The sequence below is a fragment of the Erigeron canadensis genome, chromosome 1, assembly GCF_010389155.1.
Source record: "Erigeron canadensis isolate Cc75 chromosome 1, C_canadensis_v1, whole genome shotgun sequence".
Classification (NCBI taxonomy): Eukaryota; Viridiplantae; Streptophyta; class Magnoliopsida; order Asterales; family Asteraceae; genus Erigeron; species Erigeron canadensis.
In genome coordinates, this window is record NC_057761.1 from 4,197,058 (window position 1) to 4,213,137 (window position 16,080).

Consider the following 16,080-nt stretch of genomic DNA (forward strand, 5'->3'; position numbering starts at 1 on the left):
AATGCCTAACAGCCACATATTCTCATTTTTGTTTATTTTTATGTATTATTCTGTTAAGTATTGAATAACACCCTATATTATATTATTACTAGTTAATTAACACGGTTTCAACCCAGGCTTATTAATATAAATTTTGAAATATTAAGTTACGTCGATGTCTAAGAACTGTGAAATAGTTCAACCATACGCATATTCCTGGAATAGTATACCTTATATTTCGAATATATATAATTAGCTTATTAACACGCGTACCATGCAAATAATTTAAAAAATCTATTATGATAAAACTATTTAGATGATGAAAATCTAAAAGACCATGTATAAAATATTAGGGTTTTCAAAAAAAAAAGCTATTTTTTTTAATAAAAAAACATCATAAATAACAAATATAAATATGAAATAAACTTAATGCTTAATATCATAAGTAAATTAAACAAAAAATCTAAATTTAAAATAAAATGATGTCATAAATCAAGAAAATAAAAAATAAATAATTTATATAAATAAATCTTATAATGACGAGTAAGCAATAATGATGTCATAAAAATCTTGTTTTATTAACATATAAGATAAGATTATTATTGTACCTAGAAATAAAAATCTATGGATAAATACACATGCGAGCCTTTATATTTGTTACCTAACAATAACCAGGGTAAACTTTTGCAAATTACAAGTTTCATCCCTAATTTCATGAAATTACAAATTTCATCTCTAACTTTCGTGTTCCGTCAATACTTTTGGTACAAACCACTAATGACCGTTAAAATTGAATTACAAATTTCGTCTATTATCTATATATACATTAGGTTGCATGGAAAGGTTCAGGAACGATACGGGAATGAGATAGATAGGGTATTATGTATATATATATATATATTCAACAAAGATCTGTCACCACCACTATACTCGTCTTCCCCACCACCAGAAACGGGTTGGAAATGTTTCTGTGACGTATCCATTGCCTTAGCGTATCGTAAAGGGAATGATAGCCTCCTAGACCTTTCGTTGCTTCAAAATATGGCCGAATAGAGCAAGCGGAACCCAAATTCGGCCAAGATATGTCACCAGCAACAATACCATCTTCCTCACCATTAGATACGACATCTTCTCAAAACTCCGAATACAGGGACAACATTTGTAATTCATTTTAACGGTCATTAGTAATTTGGAGCAAAAGTGTTGATGAAGCACAAAAATCAAGGATGAAAATTTGTAATTTGGTAAAGTTAGGGATGAAAGCGCAATTTACGACCAAAACTAGACACAAAACTTGTAATATATCCTTAAATTTATATAGTTGAGACTTACGATTTTGGGTTGTTTTCTGATATGCCTATCCACCACAGCCTGTTATCTTTATATAACTTCTAATTGTCGAATAAATTTTTACCCTACATCTAAAAGTAAAAGCCCTCAGTCTTGATAATCGATCACTTTAACATTTAACGAGACTCGGCCACATTTAATAAGCATACAAGGAAAAACGAAACCAAAAATCTCTTTTAGGGATCATCAACGTCTAAAATGTAAAACGTGGTGATTCAACCCTATTAGCTAGCATTACCCTTGCTATTGACAATAATTGACCATAGGGTGAAAACATAAACACCTACCATCAACCAATAATAAAATGCATACATTTATCGGTAGTGCGATCTTCAATGTCCTTGATTATATCCACTCAATTATGTACTGGAAATAATACTCATGAGACTATAATAACAATAATAATAATAAGCGATCCACACACGTCAAGCATACAAATTTGTTTTCTAGCTAATTTATTTCATTATCTTCAATTCATATATTTTTGTGCCCATAGCTTATGATGATATAACAACAAAAACTTGAAAATTCTCAAAATAGAGCAAAACACCTTAGAAAGGAGAAGGCAAAAGAGAGAAAAAAAAAATTTTAAACATTTTGTCTTCTCCTTTCAATTCCTTTTTGTGGGTTAGTTGTTGATGAGAAAGGTCATCATCATTTAAATCTTAATCTCAATCTCCAACCTTTTCAACCCACAAAAGAATCCCAATAATATTGTTCTATTTCATGGGTTTATAGATAATATATATTTGTTATCTTTTTCATGCTTTAGTTGTTGGATCATATCTCATTTTTTGTACAATCTTGATCCACATTTCATCATATTTGATCAATTCTACAAGTTTTTGGCGTTGGTTTGAAAAGAAGAAGAATAAAACCAAAGAGATTTATGATACATCATGCATGACATTCTCTTTTTTGGTATCTAATATACATCTTGTCACTTTGTTCTTTATAGGTTGTTAATTTGTTTCTCCATTGAGACATTTTGTTAAGGACAAAGGAGGAGACTTCTTCATCTGGTTTCTGGTTTTTATTGGTTGAGAAGACGAAGCCCACTCTGGGTTGGTGGGCTTCGTCTAATTCTCGGATAACAAACAAAGAAAAACCCATAGGTTTGTAAAAGGGGCTTGGTAAAAGAATAAAGATCCTTCTTACCCATATTAAGTTTGTATCTTTTTCAAGGAAAAGAAACTAGCTTGTGTGGTACTTTCCTTCCATATTTTAGCTTTCAAAATGCTAATTTACTTTGTAACTTTTATCTCCTTCATCCTTTTCTATAAATACTCTCTTCCTACAAAGCAACTTCCACCATGGGCTAATGAAACTAGATTGCTTTCTTCCTATTTTAGGAAAGATTTGTTGGTTCATTTCTTTTCTGCTAAATCTCTAATGCAAGCATTCTCTATAATCTTAAACTCAAAAATGACCTCAAAAAATAACACAAAGAGTTGTAGCAAGTTAAACACAAATGCTAGAGAGAAAGTTAAATTAGCCAATGCAACAAGAAAGGCAAGTCTATTAGATTTGCCTGATTTGGCATTGGAAACAATTCTTGAGAAGCTTGAGCCTGCAGACCTTTGTAGAGTGGCTTGTGTTTCCACCTATTTAAAAGACATGTGTATGAGTGATTACCACTGGAAAAACCACATGAAACATAAATGGGGTAATATTCTTGGTTCTGCTTCTGAAAAAGAGTGGCAGTTGCATATTGCAGCCCAAGAGGAGAGACTTGATGAACAAAGAAGTGGCTTTTTGAGGGGTTGTTTGTCTAACCTCTGGTCTGTTATGCTGTTTAAATCGAGGTCTAATCGTGAAAGAACGTCTTCTCTGCCACCTGATAGTTGTTCGATTGTGTCATACTACCGAGCCATTGAAACGGGAAAGTTCTGGTTTCCTGCTCAAGCCTTTAATCGTGAGGTATTCTTGTCTTTTAAGTTATCAGACTATTATTTGCTGAGATTCCCCTACTATTTAAAATGCATTTATTGATAAATGTTATACATGTCACACTGGGGCGGGTTAGGCATAGGGCAAAGTGGTGACCCCCAGACCCGATTTTCTGGAGACTCAAATTTAAATTATACTCGTATATGTTACATATAGTGTCTCTACTTTTAATAATCAACTATGTGCATTCTGGTTCCCCTGTCATTTAATTAAGACATGTTCATCATTAAGATATATGTATAATACTTATGGTTTTGCAGAATGGGCACATTGGGTTCGTCATGTCATGCTACGATGCAGAACTCAGATATGATCGCCATACCGATACATTTGAGGCTAGGTAGATCAATTCAATAACATTTTCGACGTAGTTTCAAATACATATGCAAAATGCAACACCATGTAGTAAAATTTGATGGTTTATTCGTTACATATATATATAGATATCCGCCACACGGAACAAGGGCAGTGCCGGCAGAGAGGGAGGTGACATGGGAAAGGCTAAGAGAAGCTCCTCTTGATGATTCGCCTCATGATCTTCATATTTCAGATTGTTTGAATGAATTGCGCCCAAAAGATCACTTTGAGATTCAATGGAGAAGGAATAAACAGTTCCCTTATGGTAATTAAGTTCCTCATTTACATACTAACAGAATGATGGACTGAATTAAACAATTAAAAACTAAGCAATGGGTCCTTAAGTAAGTTAGTTGCTAATTAAGTAGTGAAAGTATGTTAACCACACCTCTTAATTAATGTAATTTTTTTAGCGAAAACTGTCGAATAACAACTTAACAAGTGCCAGCGTGCCGCACAGACCAGGATAGTAGGTTGTCTTAGTCGGGCTATATTTCACTTATGGGCTTACATGATTCATTTTTTGGAGTTTTTTTTATCAAGTGTTAATTTGGAATTAAATAAATAATGCTCTCTACTTTTCATGATATCTTTCAAGAGGATTCATATATATATTTTTCTTGATCATATTATTCCAGTTTTGGTTTTATATCCAGGACCGACATACATATATTAGGACCCATACAATTAAAAAGGTTTGTTACAAAGTTGCATCAAGAATGATGATTTCTTTTAAGAGTCTAATAAATTGTTTCTTTCAAACTCAAATTATTGACAAATAAATATATATTTATTTATTGTATAATTTTGTGATGATGATTGCAGGTTGGTGGTATGGTGTTATAGGACACCTAGAATCATGTGATGGTAATGACACTTATTGCCGTTGCCACGAAAGTGGTGAGTCGATCTTCCATTTTTCCTTTTAAAAGACTATGTGTCATTTTTTTCAGTCACTTATGTCATAGTAATTCAAAAGGCCCCAAATGCAACGATTTCTTACAAATGAAACGTGTCAATGGGGTTGAAATGTAATCAATCATTTTATACAACCATTACACGTACCACAATATATTGATCATCACACCTCTAAAGTGATCTAGTAATTAAAGTTTTGAAATCTTTATTAGTGGTTGGATTAAACAGTTTTTGGATAATTATGTTATGTACATCTGATTCCAATCACTATCATCTTAAGGTTTTTTAGCTTTAAACAAAGGGAAATGCTAAATACAGTTCTAAGGACAGTATTTAATGTGCATAAAAAAAACTTGTATCTTCCATATTAAAAGTTCGCCTCCTGATTTTCATGGTAAATGTACAAACAAATTATGCACCTTAAACACAACCCTAAGAGCTGTATTTAGCAAACCCCTTAAACAAAATCAGTTTTTAAGGGTTTAATTTATTAACATATAAATTAAAGTAAACAACAAAAGCAAAAGAGAAAAAGTAATATAACTTATGTTATTGAACTACTAATAATAAAAAAGTACAGACGTTGATGCAAAAATGGATAAAGTTGTTATTGCAATGCAAATAATATAATGGTAGTTAGCCTATAGTTCAAACATTAATTAGTCTAGTATACAAACTATTAAGAACTTAGATATTTTGGAGCCTAAATAATCCCATAATACTATTGAGCAGCCTCTGAGTCTAATAGACTTGTCTCCTCAAGTAGCCTAAAAAAAGGTAATCTATTTACACAAATTTATTAAAAGTAACTTATTTTGTTTTCGTCTATTTAAAGGACTCTATTTTCACAATTTTCCTAATAAAGGGTATCTCGTTAGTTTTTGACAGATGACGCCCGTTAAGTGCTACGTCACTAATGCCACATGATCAGATTTGCCCTAAAATTACCCCTCCAAAATTCGTTTGATTAAACCGAACGAATATAGGTTAGTCAAAGTCAACTGCCATGTCAGTATATCTGATGACGTGGCATCATAAACGTGACACTTAACGGGCGTCGTCTGTCAAAAACTAACGGAATACCGTTTATTAGGAAAATTTTGAAAATATGGTCTTTTAAATAGACGAAAACAAAATAGGTTACCTTTAATAAGAAATTTGTGTAAATAGATTACCTTTTTATGAATTTTTCCCATTTGATATTGACAATGTGACAGATACCGTGGTGCTCGAGTTCAAGCAATATGCACTTGGGTCACGATGGAGACACATGACGATCAACAGAAAAGACCATCGGGAAGAAGGAAATGAAACCGAGGGTTTCTATGGAGGAATCAAAAAATTATATAACAAGAATGAGATCTCTATGTGGCAACAATTTTGGCCAAATGATATCTTGGAATAACTAAAGCATATATTTGTTCTCAAAGATATATATGATAGTAAGTAGCTTGTTAGTTATACGTTCTATTTTGCTAGAAATATATTGGCTAATTGGAGATTTGAGACTCAAAATATGGGTGCCCAAGTTTATGATATATAAACTCATATTACACATGCAAATTAAATTACATATGATGGGGATACATACAACTTATTCCAAACCTCCATTTTCTAATCAACTTTAATGAAATCTTTTTGGCCCGTCTAACTAGAGAACTAAAGAGTAAACTAATACGGAGCAACTTTTTAATACTACATGTTTTTAAAGTGCGTTTTGAAAACAGATGTGTGTGCTTTTCGAAAAAGTATAAAAAAGTTACGGTTAGATTTTGATGTAATGTTGAACAACATTACAACAATTGAGCGACTTTGAATAAACTGTAAAATATCGAGTCCTGGCCTAACAAGTTTTATATACATATGAAAAAACATAGGAAGACAACTAAAATTATAATGCCCGTATGTTTTTTACAGTGTCGGCTTAAGACTTTTGGAGACCTTAATCGAGATTAATTTTTGGGGCTTAGTTCATTTGCATATAAATTAAAGTAAATAAAAAAAAAAAAAAAGGGTTAGCTCTAGTCATGTTATTGAACTACTAGCAATAAAAATATGCAAATGTTGATTCAAAAACCAATAAGGATTTTACTGCAATGTAAATTATATAATAATATTTAGGCTATAAAGTCCAAACATTAAGTCTGACTTATAAAATAATGAGGCCCTAAACCTTTGATGACTTAACGCGGTCGCATAATCTCATAGTACTATTGAATAACCCATGGTTTTTTATAGCTTCTATATTTCATGATGACAGGCTAGTAGTAAGCACATGTAGCATAAAAACGAAAATTCATGGTTAAACTATAACTTTATTTCAGTTTAAAAAATTTATAGTATATAACTTTATTATCAAATAAAAATGAAAAGTTATTGACTTAATATTGTAGTCTGTAAATTTATGCATTAAAAGTTTTTTGGATTTATAAAAGAGAAAATCACATGATTAGTCAAATTTCATTGCGATTATATCGTATTAGCCAAGTTTTTTTGGATTTTCACAAAATAGCCAACAAAATCGTAATAAGCTTACAAAATCACAATGAGATCTTCAAAATCCCAATCAGAACATCAAAATCGCAATAACATTAACGGAATCACAATGAGATTACGAAGAATCGCAACGAGATTCTGAAAATCGCAACGAGATCCTGAGAATCGCAATGTGATTCTTCTACAGAATCTCTATGAGATCATGCATAATCTCTATGAGATTCTTCTGCAGAATCCCGTTACGATTCTATATAATCTCGTTGCGATTTTGAAGTTCTTGTTGCGATTTTGAAGATCTCATTGCGATTTTGTCAAATTATTGCGATTTTATTGGTTATTTTGTGAAAATCCAAAAGAACTTGACTAATTTGGTATAATCACAATAAAATTTGGCTAATGACGCAATTTTCTCTATATAAAAATAGGCAAGTGTAGATTTTAGGGGGAAAAAAAGAAAGGAATTAATGGATTTTTTATTTTATTTTTTTTACTTCTTAAAACTTTTATTGGTTGTAATTTTGTAAACCATCTCATTCTAATTAAATTATATCTTTTCAAATCATAAATGTTGATTATCTATACTATTATATAAAAATTATACCTCTATGTTAAAAAGTTAATATTTTTGGAACATGTGAAATTATCATTTTACCCTTAATAAATTAATTTACACAATCTTTTCATTATCTTCTAAAAGATATCACTACTCTTATATCAAACTAGGTATTTTACCCGCGCGATGCGCGTGACTGTTTAAGTTTTCCACACGCCGTTTAAATTATGGTGAAAGAAATTTTAAAAAATTATAATCTAGATATAAACATTAATGTCATTAAAGAAATTGCAACAAATTAATCTAGATATAAACATTAATGATGGTTAAAAAGTATTTTGTGTTAAATTATATATTATTCCTTGGCCCTTTGTAGTTATTAATACAACCATTTTATTTAGTGGAGAATTATATACTCAGTATGAAATATCTCGTATGATGTCATATGAGTATTAGACTAATGATGGTTTTAATTTGATTATTTTTGGGAACATCTATCAAGTCACATTTTAAACATTACCGCTATAGGAATTATTCATTTTGAGAAATATTTTTATAAAAAACGTGAAAACCAATTTGTACGACAAATTTCATTCAGTTATTAAAATAATAAAATTTCACCTAATTCATCTAACAAATCGTACATCGTTAAACAAAAACAAAATATGGGTATTGTTAAAATTTCGTCATATTTCAATAAAGATGGAACTTGATATACATAAATATAAGATAATTATTGGCAAAGATAAATATGGAGATGACACATAAAATTTATTGACAAATATGATCTATTGAATTCTTTTCTTAATCTTATCATTTAATTTAAATAAATATCATAAACATATAGTTAAAAATATTTACTATATGATTTTTTAAAAACATGTTTTATTATCTCATGAATTTTAAATATTTTAATACACTAATTGGTAATGAATATTTTTATGTCTTGTAAACAGATGTAAAATGTTTACATGGAATAACAAATCACTAACTATCACTTGGGAAATCTCTTAGCAAAAACTAGATGCCGTTTTTAAAGAAAATATAGTACAATTGTACAAAATCTATATAAGGGGGAAAAAATATTTACCAAAATAATATTTAACATTTAATAAAATCCTACGTTTTTTATTTTACTTCATATTTTTCTCTATATATATATTTAGAAATTTATAGTTAAAATATTGTAAAGAATATATAAGAATGCCATGTAGGATTTAATCATATGTGGCAATGCTATAAGTTAGCTTTAACTTGCAGATGCTCTAGAATCTTTCGGATTCGTACTGTTTTAATAATTATATAGATATTTTTATATCAAATATCTACACTATTTGACGCATCTGCCGCCACCAATGGTAAATGCCGCCGTTACCATCCGTCAATACCACTACATCACTGTTACTGCCACATCACCGCATTATATGGGTACCATGGTCATTTGATGTAATTAAAAAGACGGGTTGGAAGCTAACATCATAAATGCAAATAATAGTAATAATGTAAGGAAACATAAATGCTAGTTAATTTGAACAAATTACAAAGTTGGATGCAAACTAATCCCTCCGTAAATAGGGGAAGTTAACTAGGGTTAAACATTGAATGCCTATCAAGTTGAAAAGAATAAACTCCGGTTACAACAACCAATTAACATTGTTAGCTAGTAGTCATTTCACTTGTGTATTATGAAAGATGTGATCTATTTAAAATGGTATTATTAATTTACCCTAAATATATGAAGTAGGACTCAAAATCATATAAATTTTTACAAAATTTAAAGATTTTTGATAACTTCATATATTTATATGTGAATGGTATATTGTTCATGTTCACGTATAAACAGATCAAATATTACTCGATATTTATAACTAGTATAATTCGAGACCTGTATTGCTGGCCTTCAATTTCTGTTTTCAAATTGGTGTGTTGTTTTAACGTACTTGTGTTGAACCTCCAACCGCTTAATTAATAATCATTATCTTCTAGATAAGTTTGTTTCATATATATATATATATATAAGGTGAGGATCCTAGAAGAAGGTGTCTTAAGGAGAGAAGGGAGAGAAGGTCCTATTAGCTAATCAGAACGCGACATGTGGCAAAATTATATTAAAAAAAAAAGCGCGGTGGCAATTTTGTAAATAAATGAAAGTTTTGTGAAGCTTGGTCAGCTTGGGATCTCAGTGGGTTGGGTCAGCTTGAGATGGATCAACTTGGTTTGGGTCAGTTTGGTCAGTCAGCTTGGGTCTGGGTCAGTTTGTCTGGGTCAGCTTGGGGTCTTGTCAGGTTTAGGCCAGCTTGGGTCAGCTTGGGGTTGGGTCAGTTAGGGGCCTGGGTCATCTTTGGTCATGGTTGGGTCAGCTTGGGGCCTGGTTCGGGTCAGTTTGACACAATTTACACATAATCTACACATCTACACAAATGTAGATTATAGGTTCTGGGTTCGGTCAGGTTTGGGTCAGGTTGGGGTCAGGTCAGGTTGGGTCAGCTTGGGGTTGGGTTAGCTTGACACAATTACACATTTATAGGTTTTGGGTCAGCTTGGGTCAGGTTTGGGTCAGCTTGGGGTCTGGTTAGCTTGGGTCAGCTTGGGTTCTAGGTTGGGTCAGCTTGGTTCAGGTTTGGGTCAGCTTGGGGTCTGGTCAGCTTGGGTCAGCTTGGGGTTGGGTTAGCTTGACACAATTTACACACAATCTACACAAATGTAGATTAATCTACACAAATGTAGATTACGGGTTTGGGCCAGCTTGGGGTTCGGTTGGGTCAGCTTGGGATGGGTCAGGTTGGGTTTGGTTCAGGTTGGGCTAGAACCCAGGCTGATCAGATCCCAAGCTGACCCAAAACCAAGCTGGCCAACCAACCTGACCAACCAACCTGACCTAGAACCCAGGTTGATCAAGCTGACCCAACCAACCTGACAGACCAAGCTGATCATAACCCAAGCTGACCCAGACCCAAGCTGACCCAAAACCAGGCTGATAAAAGTTTGATTTATTTACAAAAATGCCACCGCGTTTTTTTTTTAAATCCACATGTCGCGTTGTGATTGGTTCATAAGACCTTCTCTCCTTAAGACACCTTCTTATTTGATCTCTCTCCTATATATATATATATATATATATATATATATTTAATGGCCTGACCAACCAACCTGACCTAGAACCCAGGTTGATCAAGCTGACCCAACCAACCTGACAGACCAAGCTGATCATAACCCAAGCTGACCCAGACCCAAGCTGACCCAAAACCAGGCTGATAAAAGTTTGATTTATTTACAAAAATGCCACCGCGTTTTTTTTTAAATCCACATGTCGCGTTGTGATTGGTTCATAAGACCTTCTCTCCTTAAGACACCTTCTTATTTGATCTCTCTCCTATATATATATATATATATATATATATTTAATGGCAAAACTGCATTAGCTTCCATCTAAGTGTTGTAGAGTATCAATTATGGTGATTACATTGTGTTACTTATGATGTAAATATGTAAATACAATTAAGTAAACTGGATAGACCAAGTTGTAATTTTTCAATGTATTTTATTTATCATCTTAAATAAAATACAATGTTGTTGTGGAACCAAGATATTACAAGATGTGTAAATAGCCTAACAACCTAGAAATACAAATGATCTAATACTTGAAAATTCTCTTAACAATCGAAACACTTAAAGTTGTGCAATGTTTCTTTTTGCGATTGAGAGAATATTGCACAAGTTCTCCAAGAATAAGCAAAGTTTGATTATGCAAAGGTTGTTTTTTTTGTTGTGCAAAGACCTCTATTTATAGGAAAAGATTGACATTGGGATGTCAACCTTGCCGTACAAATATGGTTGAGAGCATTTAAGGAATTGCATTTAATTCCTTAAACATGCTTGATAAAGTAAGACATAAAGGCACTTTATCTAACCTGTTTTATGCACTTTTGTACTTTAATCATAGATAAATGTTATTGTCCGGATAATAATACAATAAATCAAAAAGGTTTTCCTCGTAATCAGTGTAAAGCTTTGTAAGTACTTTACACATATGCTCTCCAGTTTTGATCTGGACAGAATATCCACTGGGCTTCGCTACCATGATCATTCTCTTTCTTCCACTTGTTGTCTTCGACTTCAATTGGAATGTCTTCATGTTTTGCTCAGATCTCAACTAGAGTGAAGTCTCCAGCGGCATCAACTGTACACTGGCCACTGAACTTCACATATTTCTGGACAAATCTTCATGTCTTCAGATGCAACTGTAGATGCTCCAGTTTTCAGCAAAACTGGATCTAACAAAAAAGGTGTATTATACTGTTTGGAAACTCAAACGAAAAACAAAGTGTGAAAAAACCAATAATTAACCCGAAATGAATGCCCAAACGGGATGCGATGTCACAAAATCCGAATAATGGTAATCGTATGGGATATAGGCATAAAAAAGTTGCTATATATTTTTTGAGAACCAAAAGGAAAAAGAGTGTGCAAAAAACTAATAAGTAACCCGTAATTAAAAAATTGGATCGGATGCGATTCGACAAAATTTTACGGGATATTACGTGGACAAATAGTAACTCATCATGTAGGCGAGTTACTATTCATATTGTCATTCCTTTTAATATTCTATATAAATTTTACATGGATTTATTGTCGTTTAATATAAAAATAATAATATTATTATAAAAATTTTCATGATTATTCTAAATTAAATGATTTCCATGTAATTAGACTATGCGGTACAAGGTCTTCTCAAGGCATTTTAGAGCCGAAATGCCCCTGAGACGCCCTCTGAACGCCGACTACATTGCCCCTGAAGGCGTTCCTAGCTTAAAAAATGGGTTGGGCGGATGGCAAAACCGTGGACCACCATTTAACTTTCTCCTCTTCCCAATGCATTTCTATGTCAACTTTCTCTCATTCTCCCTCATTTTTCCACTTTTCTATTTTTCCAAGCAATGAAAATGAAACAAGTGTCGGAAGATGCCCCATAATAATGAGTTGCCTCATACCCCTCATTTTTGCAAAATGTCTGGTATGCTTATGTGGCAGAAGACCCTCCTTCATGAGAAGGCCTTATACCATTTAGTCTAACCTTTAAAATGAGTATAAGGATGTGAAAAATAATGACATATGGTATTTTGTTTGGGTAATACCATTTATTGTTATCATTAAATAGTGTTTGTATAAAAGTTTTAAAGTTAGATAAAAATAACTAGATAGAATATAATTAACTGTTATATTAAAAGATTTACAGTTAAGTTTTATTAACGTACGTCATTTCTAAAATCAAGTCCTGATGAACTTATCTATATTATTTATTAATGTTACAAAAGTCGTTAGGGAGTTTTGCAACAGTGATTACCATATTTACCATATGAAAGTTCTATTCTCTAGGTTGAAAAGTTAGACATTTGAGACATGTAGAATAATCATTTCACCTTTAATAAATAAATTTACACCATCAGAAATATCTCTATTAGATCAATTGCATTTACCAGGGGTGAGCAAAAAAGCCAAAAAAACCCGAGAAAACCTAACCGCCAAAATTGAAAACCGAACGAAACTGATTGGTTTGGTTTTCGTTTTTTAAAACCGAATGGATCGGTTTGGGTTCCGATTTTATATGCTAAAAAACCGAACCGAACCAGTTATATTTTGATTTATATTATATTAATATCGTGAGGTTGGTTATTATAAAACAAATATTAAAATAAAACATATAGAACAAGATTATGACCCTTGGATAATGATAAAATTGATGCATGAAGATTCACGAAGCACAAATATATATTGTGATGTCTGATGATTTTTATGATGCATAGTGATTTTCAATTAAGAGATCTTTATTGTTTTATTTGTTTTACGTTAATACTGGTTTTATTTTACATGGAACCTCAATATCGTATTAAATTTATATTTATTGCTTATGTATATTGCTAGTAAATATGTTAAGATATTTAAATTTTTTCCCTTTTTAGTGTAAAAACTAATATAAATTATATGTTTTAAAAAAAAATCGTACAACAAAATTAATTCGTTTTATAAATTTTATACTAATTTTAAGCATAAAAGATATAATTAATTTATACTAGTTTAATATCATTTTTTTCTTAACAATTGAAAGTTAAATGTATAACATAATAAACAAAAAGTGTAATAAAAAAAAAAAACTGAACCGAACCAAAACCAAATCCAACAGTTTTGCTTTTCCAAAAAACGAATGAATCGGTTCGGGTTTTGATTTTAGGTTGAAACCGACCCATGTTCACCTCTAACATTTACCTCAATTACCTACATCAGTCGTCGTCGTCGCCATCATCACCATTATCACTAGTCACCGCTACCATCACACCGTAATAGCTACATTTTACATGTATCCCTGTAGTGTATTAAAAACTTTATAGCATTAGCTAAGTAATATTGAAGGACGGTACATTTGTTAATAACTACTGGTTTTTATGATGTAAATTATCTATGTATCACATACTAATAAATAAAAATCATTATAATGAATTTTTGTAACCAAAAGATGAACATGAGCACAAAAGTATAGAGAGAGCTATATTTTTTATTATAAAATGTGTGTTTGCACTTTTCTAGATCACGTTTTTTAAGTTTAATGCATTTATAGTCACTACCAATAATATTAGAATAATTAGTACCTTAATACAGAACATGACGAGCAGTTCAATAACATCCACGAGACCACGAAACGGGCCTATAAGCTAAGCTAATTTCATTATGAGAATGTTAGAAAGCTTTCACATGTACCATTTCATTTAGGCAGTTATGAAATTGTTGAATGATTTAGACCTCTTAACACTTGTATATTATCCCCAATGGTATAGATGATCTGTTGGTTAGGTCTCATACTTTGGTCCAATGTATAGTTCAAGCTTTACCCAATTGGATGTCGTGATGTTTTGAATGCTAACTAACTCGGTTTAAAAAAAAACATTTGCATACTAAAGTGATTTTTATGATGTATGTTGATTTTTAGTGAACAGAAACATATTAGTTTTATTTTTAATATATTTAATCAAAAACGTTGGTATCTATTGTGATGAATGGAGTTTTATATTAAAAAGATTCCTGCATGAGACTATTTATGCAAATATAGCTTCTGTGTATAAAGGTATTAGTTGTAACTTGTATGCAAATGAATGTTGCGGGCATTACTCTTTTTCCATCCCCTCCTCAATTCTCAAATGAACATTAAATTCATGTGATATATTGTTGAGCTGTCATTGGTACTTGGTAGGGTTGTCACATAAAGATGATATATATAATGCGGCTTTTCGTGTACAATCATGTGACATGATGCCCACATTTAACATATGTGCCAATCTATTGAAACATTTAACATATATACATCAGATATAACTAAAACAACGTAGTAAGACTTATTAGCAGGTGATTAGAGCCTAATAACCCATTGCAATACACATATATAGTCCGTGGATAAGATAAGGTCCATCAAACTAGGTAATGGGTTCATTTGCATCAAACTAATTATCAAAATGATGTAGCAATGTCAAATAGCATAACGTTTTTTTTGGAACGGCAAGTTATGAATCGAGACTTGCCCCCATCATCAAAGAGTAAGGGCCTACTCTGACCAGGATAGTTGATCGTGTTAATCGTCTCGCTATATCCAACGTTAAGTAGGAGTTCTAAGGGAAAACCAGAAGTATGCATTTTTTTGGTGCTAAGCAAGGATCAAACTTCCACCCACTTTGTAAAACCTTACGGGACTCTGCCCCTTGAACCATGGGTATCATATGTAATTGAGAAAATGTCATACTAAAAATATACAATTATACTGTCTCGGTCATAAAATAGAAGTCTAATTATCGTTAAATGCGTTGAAATGTATACACACTAAACGATTAAAAAAAAAATGAATCTGGCTATGTTTTTCATGTCCCTCCAAGATAAAATTAGTATGTTAAATTAGAAAATTCAGAAACACATAATATAGGTAACCAAAAAACCTATATTCTTTATATTGTTTATTACGAGTAATTATTAATGAGCTTTTGATCTAATAGTCTAAAGGAAAACAATGGGTTTTTGTCTTTATAAGTCGTCTCAAATTAAAACGTGAGCATTAATGTTTAATCACTAATTTAGAATGTGACGTGTTATTAAGAAAATACCTATGGCCTCGCAATATTGGGATGGCTATCAATTTTGATGTTGTAAATTCAAGTGTCACTTGATAAAAATATCAATATGTATATAATTCTTTGCCCAAAAAGAAAAAGGAATGTTGATTGAAAGGTTTGCTTATTTGTACAACTTTTTGAATGAGTATTCGATCAGTGCAACTTTACCGAGCCCCACATCTCCACAAAAAGGTAAATTAACCATGAAGTTTAAGTTTTTGACTTTTTGACCAGAAGCAAGATGAGGGATACTTTCATCAAGTGAATTAGTTGAATCCATATTTAAAAGAAACATATTCAATTTTAGCATTTTATTACTGCACAAGT

General features: G+C 31.8%; 1 protein-coding gene across 1 annotated transcript; it reads left to right on the plus strand.

Moving 5' to 3' along the window:
* Positions 1–2,146: 2,146 nt before the first annotated feature.
* Positions 2,147–6,069, plus strand: LOC122611233 (F-box protein At2g26850-like). Its single transcript, XM_043784223.1, has 5 exons — positions 2,147–3,249; positions 3,540–3,619; positions 3,723–3,901; positions 4,462–4,536; positions 5,772–6,069. The coding sequence occupies exons 1-5, from the start codon at positions 2,566–2,568 to the stop codon at positions 5,957–5,959; spliced, it is 1,206 nt and encodes a 401-aa protein (XP_043640158.1). The 5' UTR covers positions 2,147–2,565; the 3' UTR covers positions 5,960–6,069.
* Positions 6,070–16,080: the final 10,011 nt, after the last annotated feature.

Excerpts from the sequence above, each read along its gene's own strand:
- LOC122611233 (XM_043784223.1), top strand. The coding sequence starts at position 2,566 with ATGCTAATTTACTTTGTAACTTTTATCTCCTTCATCCTTTTCTATAAA. Across the intron at positions 3,250-3,539 it reads CTCAAGCCTTTAATCGTGAG|AATGGGCACATTGGGTTCGT; the intron begins GTATTCTTGTCT and ends ATGGTTTTGCAG. Across the intron at positions 4,537-5,771 it reads TTGCCGTTGCCACGAAAGTG|ATACCGTGGTGCTCGAGTTC; the intron begins GTGAGTCGATCT and ends ACAATGTGACAG.